This window comes from Porites lutea, chromosome 9, assembly GCF_958299795.1.
Source record: "Porites lutea chromosome 9, jaPorLute2.1, whole genome shotgun sequence".
NCBI lineage: Eukaryota > Metazoa > Cnidaria > Anthozoa > Scleractinia > Poritidae > Porites > Porites lutea.
Window position 1 is genome coordinate 33,212,847 of NC_133209.1, and position 20,109 is coordinate 33,232,955.

The 20,109-nt window shown below is 40.8% G+C and overlaps 1 protein-coding gene across 1 annotated transcript; it reads right to left on the reverse strand.

Annotated features, from left to right (window-relative positions):
• Positions 1 to 489: 489 nt before the first annotated feature.
• Positions 490 to 14,311, reverse strand: LOC140949220 (uncharacterized). The gene is made up of 3 exons (XM_073398448.1): positions 14,147 to 14,311; positions 13,653 to 13,856; positions 490 to 1,611 (listed from the first exon to the last, which is right to left on the reverse strand). The coding sequence occupies exons 1-3, from the start codon at positions 14,309 to 14,311 to the stop codon at positions 931 to 933; spliced, it is 1,050 nt and encodes a 349-aa protein (XP_073254549.1). The 3' UTR covers positions 490 to 930.
• Positions 14,312 to 20,109: the final 5,798 nt, after the last annotated feature.

Below are 20,109 nucleotides of genomic sequence, written 5' to 3' on the forward strand. Positions count from 1 at the left end.
ATAGATAATCGAATGTTATGAAAGCAAAGTAGGCTATTCAGCAGAAAATGTACCCTGAAAATTCATGAGGGGATGGTAAACAACGCGCTGAAGAGTTATTTCAGCTTAAGGACGGACTATTATTTTTTGCCCGGGGGGGGAGGGGTTGGAAAATTTTTCACATGTAAACATTTTTTGTATGCGGCTTGCTCTGCAAACACCTTTTTTTGCTTGCATACAATTCATTTCAGTGTTTAAAACTTCTGCAAACAATTTATTTCAAAATTTTCCAACCACCCCCCCCCCCCACCCCGTCAAAAAAGAATGGTCCGTCCCTTACATTTTTTGACAGGCTCGTCGCAAACGGCTCGGCTGAAAGTAGTTTAGAACAGTAGTGCGGCTGACAATCGTTTTGAACGGATATCTCAAGGCGTTCGAACGGATGACAATTTTTTTCAGGCGGATAGCCCGAGCCTTTGGAACGGATGACGGTTTTTTTCCAACGGATCGCTCGAGCCGTTCGAATGATAACAATTTTTATTGAACGAGTCATTCAAACGGACGGACATTTCTTTTTCGAACGGATAGCCAAATCTGTTCGAAAAGATACCAAATCTTTGAAACAAAAGCGTTTCACAACTATCGGTAATTTCATGTAACAAGAAATTCGCGGGATTTGTGTTCGTGGTAAGCAATGCATCAAGATTGGCAATGGGATTTAACCCGGAAGTGGTGCCCTTATTCGTTGGTGGGAAAGGTCTAGTAAACATACTAAACATTTGTAATCAAAATGTTTCTCGTGATTCGTAGTATTACCTTAATAGCCTGATTCAGTGCAAATCAACGACTCGTTTGGCATTCCTAATGCATCACAAATTCGGTAGTCACAAGGTTATTCGATTGCACTTCGTTATATTATCAGCTGTTGTTAAGACCATTCTCTAAAGGTTTTTATGCACTTCCCAACATCCCATCATAGCCAAAAGGTTCATTAAGTAGTTCGTCAACCTTACAAATGATTACGTCTCTTTTCACTTCGGACATTTTACTCGGCATCTTATACTTAATTCCTGCCAATTCAAAACGAGGCAGACATTGTGCGAGTTCTTCCATCAACAAAGACAACCGTGCGATCTTAAAGCATCTTGTCAGCGGATTCTTCAATAGGCTCCACATGTAAACGTAATTACTCCCGTTGTGATCAGGCGCGGATGACGATTCCGTCTCCTTCACCAATATTTCACAGATCTTGCAAATAGTTAAGTCCCTTTGAATATTGTCAACATCATAGGGAAATTTGTAAAAGTCTTGCACATTAGCATGTTTACACTTATCTAAATCACCAAGCATCTCTTCGAGCTTTCGCGGTCTTATTACATCAGTCAGTGGTTTTCGTAACTCCTGCCATAGCCGCAGAAAGGACGCTGACCGAAAGTTCGGTTCCATTTCTTCAATGTGTTGCTCTAGCGCTTGTCTAATATTTTCTTCAAGTCTATCGTGATTCACAGGAACGCTCTTTCTTTTGTAATTCCCCAGTATTCTCTGGACAGTTTTTAGCTTCTTGATCCTTGCTGGTTGGATGAAAGAGTCCAAAAAAGAAGCGTAATCCGTGTCTTCTGCTCGCAAGTTTATCTGTAGGATAAATAGGACTGTTTCAAAAACGCTCGCCATAAAAATATAAATTAGTAGCAAAGTGAATGTAGGAAGAAAGTTTAAGTCCCTCAAAGAGACATAAGTCTATTTAAAATTGACGACGGAAACGTGTCCCTCAAGGTTTCACAATTAAGGCACCAGAATGTAGTATCAATGTGATTATTTTTTGCTCTCCCTCTAAAATAATTGTTTGGTCGCCAAAGTTGTTTCACCAATCACTTTGAAATACTCTTCTGTATCAGGCATCTGTCAAATAGTTTAACGCTTCGATTTTCAAAACCAGAACTAAAGGAAGCCTCACTGATCCAGCTTTATTCTGAAATAACAAGCTTTGAGATTAATTTAAAAGAAAAAAAATCTAAAATGTGCTTCTTGCAAAAGGAAAAGTGGCAGGGAAAAATTCTTGTCTGGTCGGAGATCACTTACTGTGACTTCATCGTTTTCGGAAGTATCCATTTACATCAGTCCACACGATTACGGCAATTAGAGGTGGAGAGCGTTAACATTGTTATCATTATTTTTGAGCCCGGCTGCTGGCCACCCATATCTACATGAAAGAATACTCTGAATAACGACTGATACTAAAAGTGACCAAGCGTGCAAGTTACGCTTTAACGCTTTTACGGAATTCTAACTAAATTATCAAAGACCAAACAAGACTAAATCAGAATTCAAAGGGATAGTTTGACTGTTACCAGAAGTTTTAAACGTGGATACCACTCCGCTTATAAGCATCATATCAGTTAGCAGGGAAATGGTTCTCCTTCTGAATAAAAATATTTTTTCCGTTGCACATTCTGAGATTCATTGAGTAAAGCAGTTACGACTCATGCGAGAGATTATGTTCCAACGGAGTTCTTGTGCGTTCATTCTCGAACTTTGGCGAGATGAACTGCTATACACTTCATTTCACTAACAGTTAAAGGTCATAAACATAACTTAAGAACAAAGTACAGTTTATTAAAAACGTTACCTCCACTTGCTTTCTTTGAAACTTTTCTCCTCTTGAATCCATCAAATCTCGTATACCTGTATTGTGCACGCTTTCAACACTAACAGAAACCAGCTTTATATAAAGGAAACTGAAGATAAAGGTTGACTGTCCGATAACGCTGCAGTTCATTTCCGGCTCTCGACAGATTTTGTTACATTAGAGACATAACTCCTCTCAAAAGAGATCGAAATATTCCACTCTCCTTTAGATAACTGTACTACAGATCAGTTTAAATAAAATGTGTCTTAAAAACCGTTAAACTATTCAACCAACAAGTTCATAAAGAAGCATCACCTGTTTTGATCAATGAACCATTCAACCGTTTATTGATTGACACACGGTTTGCAGGCACCGTTGTTCACCTTTTCAAACAAACACTGTTATCTATTGTACTCTTATTTAACATGTGGCACTTTTATTCACTTGTTCATCTTACATAACATTTCGCCATGTTGAAATCTTGTTAAGCCCCTTAATTTGTTGGCCATAATTTATATTGTAGGTCTTCTGAGCACCTTTAAAGTTGAAGACGACAAGATGTCCGATTTTAAGTTTTAAAGTTATCAATGTTTAACACTCAGTAAAACAGGTGCTTCTTCCTTTCCTGTAATATTCAGGCCCGTATAGAGAGGGGTGCAACGGGTGCCCTCGCAGCCCTCCATGGGCAACAGTGGTTCACTTTTCGTTGATCAGCGATTTAAAACGAAGTGAAGTAGGACTATTCTATTCGAATTTACTGATTAGGTAGTATAATTGAAAATGCTACAAAAAAGGTCACACTCAGCCTGACTCACCCTTTCCAGAAAATATGATTTTAATAGCCTTTGTAAAGTATAAAAAGGGAATTTGTTGTGCCTACAAGACATTTTTTCATTGCTCAATAAAATTCCCTCTAGGATTATTCACAGCGGTCAGAGGTTGTAAATTAACTTTTATTATTTGTATCCCAGCTCGGCACTGAAGGACGAAATAGATTTTTGTTCGCTAAGCGCATCAGCTGCTCTAGTTCAACATGGAGGTAAACTTCCGTTATCGAACAAGGTCGAAGGTTCGGAGAATAGTTGTTGTTGCATCATGCGTTTTGTGAAGAAAAGTTTTTTTTTTATGGTGACGTTTTCTGTTGCTGAAAGTTTCACCACACCATGCCTAGTTTTAAATGCATTTCCAGCCATTTCAGAGGGCTTAAATTTAAAGCATGCTCCCGAATACCCTTAGTTGACTCACACTAACGCGTTCGAAGTGAGCCGCCCAGTTGAGAACTTGCTACCCAATTCAGTCTCAGACAATCAAAGCTCCCTCCCCCTAGAGACTTACACCTTCCGCCTCATTTGATCCGTCTCCTCGTTGGATCGCGCCTCCCCGTAAAAAAAAATCTGGATACGGGCCTGATATTATTTGTAACCGCTTAAGTTCGTTATACTTCTTTTATTTACCTCTTTTAACCATGGCGGAGAGCTAAAAGCTTATCATATCCTGTAATAACGACGAAATTACAATTATTTTAATCATCCATATTTATTCTGAACATTATCATAAGGCGCAACGAAATGCGAAAAACTGCACGGCATATAAATGATACAGAAATTCTGTTTCTCAACCAGTGGCTTAAGAATCAGGAGGAAGAGATTCTGCATAGCCTCATTTACCCATTAACTTCACCACTACTCCTGTACAACAAATGAATAGACACAGACATAGATTATTTACCCACGAAGAGCACAGGACACGTAATTCTTGAAAAAAACGCTCTCGATCGTGATAAAAAGGTCGAAAAACTGAAAAAGAAATTATTATTGAGGTTGAATGCATGTTTAAAACAGATACTTTTTTTTGCTGAGCAACTTTAACTGAAACATCTAAACCCTTTCAGCAAACCGAAATAAAGCAAGAAAGTTACTCAACTTCTTGAGTAGTATACGAGGGATGTTTTAGGCCTCTTTTTTGGGGAGGATTCTCATTAAGGTGGGGAGGAATACATTAACGCCGATGACGTCATAGGCTTTTGTCCTCATCTCATGAATAAAATGCGGTGGATTTAATTAAGTATACTGGTTTGACCGGTTTGTCAGGTTCTATTTTTAGCCTGGTTGATATGACTGGTTTATTTTTGTTTTATGACATAACCTATTGTCTTGAACTCATGAATAAAACGCGGTGGAATAAATTAGCGTCTATGACATACTGTCTGAGGAGTAAAGTCAAACTTGTCTGTGACTTAAAATCACGGAGGCGTAATGTAATTATGCAAGTCCTATTTCCTGCTGCTGTGATTGTCCTCGTTCCGGTTCACTGACTTTTGGCGGGCAAATCTCCTATTTGCTGCTGCTGTGATTGTCCTAGTTCCCGTTCACTGATTTTTGGCGGGCAAATCGTGCATATTAATGAGGGAAAAGGCAAAATAGCTCTTTTTTTACACTGCAAACAATGTTTTACTTACCCCTCTCCTTTTCACAATTTTGTTATTTTCCTTCCGCAATAATTTTATTCCCATTTTTCCCTCCTCCTCCTCCTCCTCATTTCTATTGTTTTCCCTCCACCACCACCTTAATGAGAATCCTCCCCAAAAAAGAGGCCTAAAACATCCCTCCTATACTACTTTCTTGAGCAGTTCGATATGTAAAATATCATTGATGAACTGAACCGACTCGGGTTTCACCGCAAATAAGTAATGGTAACAGGACTGAGTGGAGTCCAATTCGGTCTGTAATCATACGAGTGATTAACAAAATCGGACGACCGCGTAGCGGGAGTCCGATTTGTTTAATCACGAGTATGATTACAGACCGAATTGGACGACACGAAGTTCTGTTACCAATTAATCATAACTTTAACAAAATTTGTGATATATAGGGCTCTTTTTAAATCAAAATACAAGAAATTCCAAGATTTTTTCGCTAGCTATGAAAAAAAAAAGCCATTTAAGCGCGCGCGTGATGGTGCGTACTGTCCAATTACTTAGGCATGACGCGTACTGTCCTATTAAACTGTCCTATTAAGGCTGAAATCAGGGCAGTTGAGAACCAATCAGATTTGAGAATTTTGTTATAGTTATGATTAAGACACTTATAGGTCTGATCAGAGTTTCAACGAGGATTAAAACGTCTTCCCAAGATGCTTGCTGCGTAAAACGTTCGCTTCGGCCCATTTTGTCATATCTCTGACCGGTGCTTTCGCGGGTAAATTTGTGGATTGTCAATTGGATTTTTTTTTTTTGACATTCAGGCTTTTCGTCGGTAAGTTTCCTGCTGCATATTTCTTTTCATGTCATTCTAAGAACCCACACGCATACAAACTTTAAGTCATGGTTGTGTTGTTTTCCTGAAGCTTTCTTTTTGTGCTACTTTGCATGAAGACGCCATTGTTCAGGCAATTGTCTCTCGGCTAAAGGTAAATTTTTTCCTTTCTGTGGAAATACATGTGCATACATTTGACTTCTACGTGAAACGTATTTTTGAAGGATTAATGGACCTTATTAACGAAAATGTATTTTAATCAAGAGAGGATAAAGGGGACAGAGAAGGCATCCCTCATACACACCCTATTCCACAGGTAATTCGTCCCGAGTTATTTTTAACACCACAAATCTCAAGGGGGATTAGACAACAGCCAATCACATAGCGCGAATATGTTGCGCATGGATGACCCACGCGCATAGCCATGCGCCCTTCACGAATTGACGCAGAAAAAATGGTGGACGACGCGGGGAGCGATATTGCTATTCGTCTTGTCGACGAAAACGACTACAGAGAGATTTCTGCTAAAGCTGTGTCAGCGAAACGGAAATTAAAAAAGAATCGCCTTTACTCTCTTGTATAGAGCTACAGTACAGCAGTGAAATCCTTAACACACTGAATATTCTCTCAGGATCATTTATAATTTACAGTTTGAAGAGAGTAATTTCTGGTTTGATATTTATCCTTTTATTAGTCTTTTATTATTCAACAAAAATAACACTTGGCGTTCTACTTGCTTTATTGTACAAACGACCGGTTTCGATAGACCGGCGAAATTTCTCTGTTTATTAAAGCACTGAGGTTACGATAACTTCGAGTTAAACTGGTTTCATTTGTCAAAGAGTCCAGCAATTCCCTTTTCCCAGATGAGCGCCGACTCATTTCGCTTCAATATTCAGGAATGCTCTCGATCTCTTTACGTTTTCATTGCCTTTCACCCAACATGTTTTAACCCTAACCCTAACCCTAACCCTAACCCTAACCCTTAGTCATGCGAAACCTCCACGAAACATCCACGCAGCGCGCGAGGTAACTTTACCCCGATTCTAAAAATAACTCTAGACGAATTACCTATGGAATAGGGTGTGTATGGGTGATGCCTTCTCTGTCCCCTTTATCCTCTCTTGATTTTAATGTATCATATTTTATAGTTCTATTCAGGTTGCCAGAAAATTGTTTAAAAAGTGGCGTCAACCGTGGTTTCCGTTTGCTCGTGGTTTTACTAGATGCACTTTGTAGTATGAAACAAGCCTTTTTTATCATCACGGTGTCTAATTTGTTGGTTGGGATCTTTGCTTTCGCTGGAAATGTAGTCACTGGCTAGCGTGTTTGTTATTGTTAAAGAACGCAAAAACAAATTTTAAACGTGAAATATAGTTTGAAAAAATATAGACAAAGTTTTTTTTCATTTCCGAGATTAGAATCCCTGTAGAAAGGTGCTAAGTCAGTAGTCTACAGCCCATTGCAAGTGAATGGCCTTCTCTAACCCCCAAAACTAATAACTGAGGGGAGAGAGCCTCAAGTTACATCCAAGAAACAGCTGGCACATCATCTTAGAGACATGAAATGTCTGCATGCTGCCTGCTTTAACTTATTAAGTCAGTTTTTACCGTGAAAGGTTGTGGGGATTATTGTTTACATGAATGCAAAAAGGTGGACCACATGTTTTTATGTGATGTTTTGGTTTTATAACAAGTTTAAGTAGCTAATGTGCCTAACGTTTTCTATGCAGTTCAACGGTACTCAACCCAATTTATCACAATATCGTAAGCATACTATTATCGAGAATCCCAAAGAACAGGTAAGCAGACTAGGTGGATGGAGTGGTGGGGGGAGGGGGGAACTTGTGCCAAAGAATACCATGTTCAATAAAAAATCTAGTTTGTGATATATGTAGAGGATATTACATGGCCGCTTGGAGATAAGAAATTTCTCTTCTCGTGTTGAAAAAAATTTCACTCGATCGCTGCGCTCATTCGTGAAATATTTTTTCAACACGAGAAGAGAAATTTCGTATCTCCAAGCGGCCATGTAATGTTCTATTTATTATATAAACACCAATGAAATACCAAACCATTTCACTTTAATAGTTTTTTTGGTGTGAAAGGCGCGATTTATTATGTAGCCATAGCAAAGGTGATATTTTCACATGTGAAGATAACATGTTACTTTCACATGTGAAGATATCAAGTTTTCGCGCGAAAGCTCACCTGGTATTTCATTGGTGTTTATGAGATATATTCACTGACTACTCTGCCAAACCATCTACAGTTTGGCAAAGTCTTTTACAAGGGGAGAGGGCTTGATGTTCGTCCCTAATAGACAGACCGGAGGTAAAGGCAAGTTTCGAGTTAGTTGTGGAACGCCAAAAACGAGGAGCTTAGTTTTGTTTGGGTTAATTAACAGATAGTTTGTTGAACACTTTTTTGCGATCTCGCGGAGATCACCTTTCAGAAATCGCAACGCTGATGTCAGTCGGGGGAAGAGTCAAAAGCAGGTTGGTGTCGTCTACATAGTCCATGGCTTCGCACTTCTTCGGTACAGAGAGAAGGTCGTTGACGTATAACGTGAACAAAACTGGACCGAGCGTCATAACAGGCCAGAGCCCCGATTTTAAGTACTAGGCGACTTTGAAAGACGCGTGCCTCACATATTTGTGGCGGATTAGAATGCCGGTCTGGTCAGAGGCCCTTTGTTTAAAACTTGGCGGGATACTCGCAGCTTAAGGCAAGCATGTGCCTTGTAGCTGTCAACATAATGCTTTTTAATTACATTCTGTCATAATTAACAAAACCCGATTCATGTTTGATTGAGAGTAATTGTACAAATCTGGTACCAGACAAACCGCTTTTAAAAAACAAAACAACAAAACTAGTTTATGGTTATTTCTCATTAATTTTACTTATCAAAACAAATATTTACTTTTATCAGTTTTCCCGTTTCTTTCAAAACATCCTTCATTTCCGGGCGTTTCACTGTAGCCAATGAAAGACACGTTTTATCGGTCTTCTTTTACGCGGGAATATCAAAATTTCTATCTTTCAAAACGCGATGAACCAAAGCTCGCAGGGTACCTAGGCGCCAAAGGCGCACGATGCAGTCCCGGTGTTTTGTGAGCACCCTTTAAGAATATTGAACGCCAAAACTATCAGCGGCTAGTTTCTGTACCCAAAGGTTAGTGCATGGACAGGCTATCGAAAGAAAATAAAAGGGATGCTTGCCCCATGGATAGTAGGCCTAACTACGCAAATAAATGTCTCATTGCATCCTTGTCTTCGAGGTTAGTACTAAATTTACACTCTAGAATACATTACACAACTCAATCAGCAACACTTTGCAAGTAGAATTGGCGATCAGTGTGGGCAATTTATATTTCTAAGGGACGTCCGTCACACAAAGGCTTAACGCGCGGGGGTTTTTAGTCAATGACTGACATAAGAGTTTCCTCACAATCGACCCAGTTCGAGTGCGATAATGTGCGCGTGAACTTTACCTACAACTGGCAATAAGCTGAATAAACCAGAAGCTGAACACCATGAATAAGTTACTAAATTACATCGCTCAGGTTTTTTTCTTTTTTTTCAAGTACCGGAGGGGTATTTCGCGCATTCTGTTGCGCAGTTTGGCAGTGATATACCGAGTATCAGACAGGTAACGCGCCGAAGCCACCATTTCACTCTTCTTCTACCAAACAGTTTTCCTGCAATGGTCTTAGTACTGGTCCCGTTGCCGAAACCTTGCACGAGCAAGATACGGTAATCGAGAGTCGAGAATCGAGAATCGATATTGTACTCGGGACAAGAAAAGGCCGTCGTCCAAGGAACAACTGATGCAATGCAAGAGCTTCAAGCTGCTGAGAATCGCCAATTCTGGATTACAAGCAGTGAAGGAACTCCTGAGAAGCGTCCAAATTATTAAGGAACTTTGGAGGCCACTCAGCCACGGTGATTGTCGCACCACGCATAAAGTAGAATAAATTTGTTAGCCTGGTCTTGTCTTTGCCACAAATCACGTAAAACTATAAAGAAGGTACCACTATGAACTCTGGAAAATGAAAATTCAATAATACTATGGTTGACGACTGACAGTTTAAAAGAGAGACAACCTTCACCTCAGAATCTTGGGCGCGCCGCCTGTAAGCTCTGAGGGAGTGGGAAGCCCCATAATTTGGCCTATTTCAAAAACAAATGACACTACAAAAATAACCTACAATTATAATTTCAAAAGGGAGACTACTATCACCTCAGAAACTTGGGCGCGCCGCCTGTAAGCTCTGAGGGAGAGGGTAGCCCCATAATTTGGCCTATTTCGAAACAAATGACAGTACAAAGATGACCTACAATAATAATTTGCATAATGACCGACATTTCAAAAGAGAGACTACCATCACCTCAGATTCTTGGGCGCGCCGCCTGTAAGCTCTGAGGGAGAGGGTAGCCCCATAATTTGGCTTATTTCGAAACAAATGACAGTACAAAGATGACCTACAATAATAATTTGCATAATGACCGACATTTCAAAAGAGAGACTACCATCACCTCAGAATCTTGGGCGCGCCGCCTGTAAGCTCTGAGGGAGAGGGTAGCCCCATAATTTGGCTTATTTCGAAACAAATGACAGTACAAAGATGACCTACAATAATAATTTGTATAATGACCGACATTTCAAAAGAGAGACTACCATCACCTCAGAATCTTGGGCGCGCCGCCTGTAAGCTCTGAGGGAGAGGGTAGCCCCATTATTTGGCCTATTTCGAAACAAATGACAGTACAAAGATGACCTACAATAATAATTTGCATAATGACCGACATTTCAAAAGAGAGACTACCATCACCTCAGAATCTTGGGCGCGCCGCCTGTAAGCTCTGAGGGAGTGGGAAGCCCCATAATTTGGCCTATTTCAAAAACAAATGACACTACAAAAATAACCTACAATTATAATTTCAAAAGGGAGACTACTATCACCTCAGAAACTTGGGCGCGCCGCCTGTAAGCTCTGAGGGAGAGGGTAGCCCCATAATTTGGCCTATTTCGAAACAAATGACAGTACAAAGATGACCTACAATAATAATTTGCATAATGACCGACATTTCAAAAGAGAGACTACCATCACCTCAGAATCTTGGGCGCGCCGCCTGTAAGCTCTGAGGGAGAGGGTAGCCCCATAATTTGGCTTATTTCGAAACAAATGACAGTACAAAGATGACCTACAATAATAATTTGCATAATGACCGACATTTCAAAAGAGAGACTACCATCACCTCAGAATCTTGGGCGCGCCGCCTGTAAGCTCTGAGGGAGAGGGTAGCCCCATAATTTGGCTTATTTCGAAACAAATGACAGTACAAAGATGACCTACAATAATAATTTGCATAATGACCGACATTTCAAAAGAGAGACTACCATCACCTCAGAATCTTGGGCGCGCCGCCTGTAAGCTCTGAGGGAGAGGGTAGCCCCATTATTTGGCCTATTTCGAAACAAATGACAGTACAAAGATGACCTACAATAATAATTTGCATAATGACCGACATTTCAAAAGAGAGACTACCATCACCTCAGAATCTTGGGCGCGCCGCCTGTAAGCTCTGAGGGAGAGGGTAGCCCCATAATTAATTTGGCCTATTTCAAAAATAAATGACGAAACAAAAATAACCTACAATAATAATTTGGATAAATGACAGACATTTTAAAAGAGAGACTACCATCACCTCAGAATCTTGGGCGCGCCGCCTGTAAGCTCTGAGGGAGAGGGTAGCCCCATAATTTGGCCTGTTTCGAAACAAATGACAGTACAAAGATGACCTACAATAATAATTTGCATAATGACCGACATTTCAAAAGAGAGACTACCATCACCTCAGAATCTTGGGCGCGCCGCCTGTAAGCTCTGAGGGAGAGGGTAGCCCCATAATTTGGCCTATTTCAGAAACAAATGACGAAACAAAAATGACCTACAATAATAATTTGGATAAATGACAGACATTTCAAAAGAGAGACTACCATCACCTCAGAATCTTGGGCGCGCCGCCTGTAAGCTCTGAGGGAGAGGGTAGCCCCATAATTAATTTGGCCTATTTCAAAAATAAATGACGAAACAAAAATAACCTACAATAATAATTTGGATAAATGACAGACATTTTAAAAGAGAGACTACCATCACCTCAGAATCTTGGGCGCGCCGCCTGTAAGCTCTGAGGGAGAGGGTAGCCCCATTATTTGGCCTATTTCGAAACAAATGACAGTACAAAGTTTACCTACAATAATAATTTGGATAATGACCGACATTTCAAAAGAGAGACTACCATCACCTCAGAATCTTGGGCGCGCCGCCTGTAAGCTCTGAGGGAGAGGGTAGCCCCATTATTTGGCCTATTTCGAAACAAATGACAGTACAAAGTTTACCTACAATAATAATTTGGATAATGACCGACATTTCAAAAGAGAGACTACCATCACCTCAGAATCTTGGGCGCGCCGCCTGTAAGCTCTGAGGGAGAGGGTAGCCCTATAATTTGGCCTATTAAGTAAAAAACAAGTAACAATACAAAGGTAACCTGTAATAATAATTTTTGGATTATGATTGACATTTCAAGGAGGCTAAAATGACTGATATAGAAACCATACTGTATCTGTGACGTTGATTATACAGATCGCCCAAGCGAACACGAAGATGTTGAAGTGGAAGCTAGAATATCTGGAGTAATCCAGCGTCTTGGGCTCCTGCCAGCGAATAAGATTCTGGCGGGATTTCGACAGTGCTTGGCGGGCTTTTTGGAGAGTGATTTGTCACTGGAGGCACATCGACGCTTACATCGTCTTAAGCCAGAGACAAAAGACTTGAATCCTTCGCCGTTTGATAAAAAAGGTCGTCCATTGAATCAGATAATCGGTCTTGCTGTTCCTCAAGGAGATGAGAAGTAGAGCTCGAGCTCTCGCATTCGTTTACACTGGCGACTAAAAAATGTGCATTGTTGACGGCTTTTCTCAAATGTCAAATAGAGAAGATTTAAACATTTCTTTGGTCAGGGTCTTTTCCACGCAGAGTTCCTTCCAAACCGGAGAAAGATGTGCCAGCAGAGAGTGTATTCCTACTTGTGGCTCCACAGTAAAAACTTGATACGCCGACTCGCCGTTTTCGCTTCGAAGGTCACCAATGTTGACACGGCATACTACTCTTGAAAGAAGTTAAATAAGCCATCGGAGCACTATTTTCTTAAAAGAAAGCACTTGAAAAGCCACTGACAGCGTATCAAGCCTATTTGAATCCAAATGCGGCGAGAAAACTGTAGTTATCAATTGCGAAGCCAGCCGCGAAGATCGACTTCGACCGTGAAATGAATTTATAATCCCAAATAGTCTGATCAAATTTCGCGTTTCCTTGAGATGTCTGGTTCGTTTAATCAGAAGTACAAAGTTCCTTGACAGGCAATGTGTCCGGCGCTCTCCAAAGGTGTCTGGAGGAATGCTTAAAACTAATTACGAAAGTAACGCTTGTCTGTTATTGGAAACCGATCTGCGGTGGTTGCTGTGGAGATAAGGCCTCCTCCTGCGCGCACTAAAATCGGGGCTCTGGCCTGTTATGGACCGCTGGGCCACACCCACTGTCAGTGGGAGGGGGTCGGATAGGTCACTGCCAATCCTGACCACTTGCTTGCGTAATGATAGGTAACTTTTTAACCAGGCTAGAGCGGAGGCCGACACAACCAGTAAGTGCAGTTTTTATAATAAGTTGTCATGTTGGATGCTGTCCAAATCTTTAGACACGTCGAGCAGCACAACAACGGACATACCTTTTTCATCCATATTCTCAAGGAGCTGGTCCTTGTAGTGCAGTAAGGCGGTTTCAGCGGAGTGGAACTTTCTATTTCCACTCTGTAAGCCAGGTATCTTGCCATTTTTATCCAAAAAGGTAGAAGGGCTATAGGGCGAGTGTTTTCGGGCTCATCAGGATCGCCGGACTTGAGGTTTGGGATGACCACTGCGGAATTCCACGCCTGCGCAAAGCAATTCGATGAGAACGAAGAATAAATTAGATTAGTAATGACAGCTCGGGTGGCCGCTAGACTGTCTTTAAGCACTCTAGCAGATACTTTAGCTTGCCCGGGTGCTTTGTTTGATGGGATATGCTTGACAATGTTTTCAATGTCCCGTTCCGTCACAGCATGAAACTCAAATTTATTCACATTTTGAAGATCGTCCGTAGTTGGCTCCACTTGCTCGACTCATCCGAGAAACCAAACTGATCGCATAAAGCCTTGGCTTTAGCAGCTGCAGCCTCCCCTACCCAGACGTAGAAATCGTTAAATCTGTTCGCTTGGACCACAGGATCTTCAACAGTAGTCGGTGGTGGATCTTTGTTGGGAAGGCAAAGATTTATAACTTTCCAGATAGAGTTTGTGTTTCCGTTGCACTTCAATAGTTCAGAGCGAATATATTCCTTTTCTGCCATTCTTATCTCTCGTTTAACTTCCTGCCTAAAAATCGAAAAGCGTTCCAGTGGAGTTTGTCGTTTATTTTACGCGCCTTTTTATGCAAGCTGTCACGGGTTCTCATCAATTGTTTGATCTCAGGTGTGATAAACGGATTCAGGCGTGACTTGATCTTTATGCGTTTAATTGGTGCATGTTCAAGCAGCGTGTCGAGGAATAACTCATTGAATACATCGAAATTGAATACATCGAATCGTCGAAAATGTCAACAATGTGAAAAGGGACACACTTCAAATCGCTTAGGAATAACTCAGGATTGTAGTTTTTGTAGCTTCTGGTGAAACTATAAGAAGGCCGAGGCTTTGGAGCTTTGAGTTTCAATGTGACCGCCACCAAACAATGATCGGCAACTGCCGAGATAATTACATCGCAGCTAGCAATAAGGCTCTTGTTTGTTGCAAGCGCAAAATCAGTTAGAGTCATAGATGTATCAGTGGTCCTTGTTGGTTGTGTAACAAGCTGCGAGAGATTAAATGATACACAGAGATCCATCAAAGCGCGGCCCTCAGGGCAAGAAAAGCCCGGCAAAACGTCTGAATTTAGGTCGCCAGATACCAAAACTTCCCTATCTAGAAGAAGCGAGTTCATAAAAGAGGCAGAAAGTCGTCCAAGAATCTAGACGTGGACTCTGAGTCTGGCCTGTAAGCAGCGCATACTACAAAAGATTTCGATTTCCTGCGCTGGACTTTAAGCCAGAGTTGTTGAGAATTAGCGTCCGTAGTTGTAGACAAATTATTGATGATCGATGCTTTAAGAGTGTTTCTACCGTAAACAACAATCCCGCCCCCAGATTTATGCGGTCCTCTATCCTGCCTGAAAATGACATAGCCTGGAATTTGGATGTCGTTATTAGTCGTGGAAGGGTCGAGCCAGGATTCAGAGATGACGAATAAATCAAGATTATCGCGAACAATCGTATGCTTGACCAGGTAGAACTTTTTGCGCGAAGCCATCGAGCGGACATTAAGATGAGCGATAGTAACGTTGACCTTTCCTAAAGAACTAGGGGGCCCCGGGTTCAGTTCTAGGTCGTGGATGAGCAGAAGAACAGGATAAAATATGCAAACCTAATTGCAGTACAAAAGCGTCGGGGCACTTGTTCGAAGTTTTTAGGCTGGAGTTAGATAAGTAGTTGGTGAAATTTGAAAGGAAGTGTTCTCACCAAAAAACTCATGCCAAAATTGACAGTGGAGATGCAAAAAAAATCGCAGACAAGTATACAAAGATAACCATTTTTATAATTTGGGAAGCATTGTAAAATAGATGCATGCAAATAAGGTTAATTAACCTAATTTCCTTATTGTTTGAATTATGGAAAAAATAAATATTTTCAATCAAATCAAGCTAAATCATGTCTCTTTTCTTAAATTTAAAACTTTTGTCGCTGTGAATATATTTTTAATAGTTTTGGTTGATGTTGGTTTTTATTGTGATGTCTTCACTAATATTCATGCTACCTTGCTGGTATTTATTGTTATTATTGTTCTCATATTAATAATATCACTGTTCAGTGTTGTGGTAATTTTATCTTTAGTAGTATTTATGTAAAATAAATAGTTTGAAATCTGGATATTTGAGACCATTTGAGACTATGGTGACTTAATATATGTGAATACAAAATTAAACAAATGATTGGTACAATATAGGTTTATTGCAAGATTTTAAAGTATATGGAAAAATTGTTGCTAAGTTTAGGTTTATATCACTCGAGTCAATTAAAGTCACCTCAAGGCTCCTAAAGTCACCGTAAGTCCTCTTAGATAGCCTTAAATCGCCTAAAGTGGCAATGTTTTTTTCTGTCAGTTTTGCTTAAGTCGCCTTAAGTTACGGCGACTTAGGCCCGTTTGTTTGAATCAGTTTGGTTGGGCAGCTTAGGTTTGGAGCGGCAAACAACCTTAAATTCGGCTGGGTCTGTCGCACTATGCGACACTCGAGCGGCGTCTGATTCATACGCCGTTCTCCTCATGTGCCGAACCTAATGCATAAATTACTGTAATGTATTTTTCATATAACGGCACTCGTGATTGGCTCAAAATTGAGTGGCGTGACCAGTCATGCATAAAGCTCGAAGTCGTCGCTAAAAATAAAGACAGCAAAAACTCTGTCGCGTTTCGGAGCTCCATTTACGCCTTCGATCCATGAGAAACGGGACTGTATAAGCGAGTTTCTTCAGCAAAAATTCCTTTGTTTGCTTTTTCTTCGTGATAATAGCCCAGCTTATGAGATTTCCCTTGAACAGGTCGAATTTACCGGAAGAAAACCTCTCAAAACCTCTAAATCTTGCAATTGAATTTGCCTCCCTAATTATTGCTATAACATCGAAATATTTCTCACGGCTTCTCTATTTGAACGGAGTTCTTGAATTCAGAAGGCATATTTTCTCATCGAAAATTGTTTACCACGAGCTTCCCGAATTCGACGCAAGTACGCCGTCTGAATCAGCCGTCGCTCCAAAGTCGAACTCAGTCGAGTTTGGTTCGGCACATGAGTGGAGCGGCGTTTGGATTAGGTCCCAGGGTAGCGTAACCTGAGATCAGCCTCTATTTTCGTTTCGCTTTGAAAATTACATTCCGGCGGGCAAGGCGAAACGAAAAGAGAGCCTGATACAAACCTTCTAAGAAGCGTCTGCCGCCCACTTTTTTGATTGATTGACATTTGCCGAATCAGCCAACCAAAATTACTTCCGTTGCTCGTTTTTCTAGTATGCAAATTTTTCACGCGTGAGAAAAATGCAGACTGGCTGACTTAAAAAATAGCTTTTATCTGTTAATTTTTCAGCTAAAAATAAAACAGTCAGCACAATCACATTTAACTTCTTGCGAAATTAAGGGTGATCTCGAAGGTTATTTCTGTTGGCGTAGAGGGTAAAAAGTTTACGAAAAGACGGCGACACGATGTTGTACTAGTCTTATTATTTTGGCTAGGCGCGCTCGAATTTAAAATACTGAAATTGTTATTTTTCTGTTGCCTTAATATTTTCCTGGGCAATTTTTCCCCGATTTTCAGTACATAAATCTTTAAAAACAAAAGCAGACAGCCAACGAGCGAGGACACCAGTCTTCCTGGTTTATAGTTTGCAAAAAGCGAAGGCAAACAACCAGTCTGTTACCTTAAGCCACCAGCTTTTATAATAATGCCTACAAAAATTCCTTGAACAGCGATGCGATATTTTTCGTCTAATACTTCACAGTTGGCGATTGAGGTTTCTTTCGCAGTGAGCCTCCGCTTGCGTACCCCGTTCAGAGAAGTCTTTCCCGGCTAAACTTTCAGATGAAACCAGTTTTAAGATGGACAGTATTTTGATTTGCACCCGTTTGTTGGTAAATCAAGAGGCACCTTGTTAGCGGTCAACAACTCAACAATTCAACTTCGCGATACACTCACATTAGTTCCGTAAATAAAGCAAATCCTGAGAAGATATGAACAACCATATGAATTTTCTGAATTTCCATGGCGCATATACAGAGGATATTACACGGTGGCGAGGAGATATGAATTTTATGTTCGCTTCGCTCACTCGTGAGATATTGTTCTTGCCACTCGAACATAAAATTCATATCTACGAGCCAACGTGTAATGTTCTTTTTATTATATGGAGAAACCAATTCAACAAAAGCAAAAGGCGGGAATCGTGACGTCATTGAACGATACGACACTCACAAAGGTGACATACGGAAAATACGCCACTCGGGTCCCGGATGAAGTGGCGTATGGAATCTACGAGTGGTTTAGCTCCCAGTAAAACACTCTCCTTCATATAATAATAAGGCATATTTTCTTACCATAAGACCATAAAACAATAAAAAAGACAGCAAAATCGATCCTTCTCTCCGCCGACGACGGATCATTCACGAAAACAACCACGCGAGGAATAAGCGCTTTCAACTTCCATTGTTCTAGCAGCCAATCAGCGTTACGGCCAAAATCTGGCCGTAACGAGCACAAACGTGAAAGAGTTTGTATCAGGCCCAATTTTAGCGGTAGCCGTTAGAGAGAGTGTATGAGAACCGCTAAAATTGAGCCTGATCTCAGGTTAAGGGTAGCCGTTCACCGGTTAGCTCGCGTTTTCAGCAGGTTCTTCGTTCTTCTGTTTCCTTTGTGTTGTGTGGTCGGTGAGGTTCTTTCACCGAGCATGAGCCGCAGCAATGCTTTGAAAAAAGAAATACGAGACAACTTGCAATTATCCAAATTTCGCAGCAAACCGGTTCTCAACACCAAGTAAAAATGAAACTGAGACATCGCCGGTTAAATAAGCTCGCTTAAATTGTGCAACAGCTTTTTCTGTAACTTGAAGTTCACTTTCTTCTGCAATATTTACAGCCGTTGTGGTAATACCACACTGGAATATATTTCTTATTCCATTTCCCTGAACACTCCAAACACTGTCTTTTTGATCCAGGGCGACCAAGATGATGGAGACACAAACGCCCGCATTCGCGACACCTGTGATGAGGCAAAGCCTTGCCTCCTCTTACATGCCCATGGATTTCTGGTTTGACAAATTTGGGACACCACTCTACATTTGTAATGCCTTCAAAGGAAATGAAATGATGCTCTTCGATTTTGAGCATTTCTTCGACCTTTTCCATCAGCGACTTTGGCCGTGGTCGACTGTCGTCGAAGTTGTTCCTGTCTACGACGATCTTTCCATTCTTGATTAACTCCTCTTTTTGTGATAGTTCGTTATTTTGCTCGGTGTTTCTTGCGTTGCCCGCGATGTCATCACTTCGATGCCCCTTCGGTTGTTCGCTGTCGCTTCTTCGCTTTGTGTCGAAAACACTTTGCGCACTTTGCGATATCTGATGAAAAACTGAGACCGCATTGCGTTTGTAATCTCTGTGAAGCATTTTTTGGCGGTGAAACTTTCTTTCCATCGTCAAAAGAGAGGGGGTTGCTTGCAAAGCCCTTTATCACGGTGTGTACCCAAATCGATAAAAATTTTTTTTTTGGCTAACGCGCATATCCAGAAAAATCAACTAACAAACACCGGAAATGACGCATTCAATTTTATCGGAAAGCGAGTGTTTTTTGAGAAAAAATAATGATGCAATCAAATCCTTTTAAACTGACCAAAACGAAACCGCCATCAGCAAAGACAGAGCTCATATGCTTGCCAACCAGAGGATGGAAGAAAAAGGAGGGTTTTCTTTCGATTCTTCTTCAAATTCGTGGAAAACACGGATGGTTTTTCTGAGAACTTGATATTGAATTCTTTTCACAGTTAAGACAGCAATTCACCTGAACATCGAAATGATTTCTTCGGAGTTTTTCTTGGTGATATGTTCATCTTTATGGATTGGAGTGAAACTCACTATATTTTTCAAGAACCGTTTCTTGTGGAAAGAACACTTTTTTGCCCGTTTAAGACTGGATAGCGCGAATCTTATTCTCATAATCGCTGCGCACTTTTTGCTGACAAAAGTTTGGTTATTGCAGATGATAACAGCAGGGATAGCTATGGTCCCGGCTATCACGGACATGTATTTGATGATGACTAATCAATGGGAATTGGGCAAGTCCTTGGTGATTGGTGCCTGCATAATTGTATCCTGGAAGAGTGAACGCGGTTCATATATTTTGCCCTTATTTTCCGTGACTTTTGCGCTAACTCAGTTCCTGCGACGGCCAAAGAGCCTGAACGATTTCCTCAGTGAAGTGCGAATCGTCTGTGGCCCTGCCTTTCCACTTTCTGTCTTTGCAACATGGTTGAAACGGACCCTCTGGCTCGTCATTCTGGGTTATCGTTTCTTTACTCTGT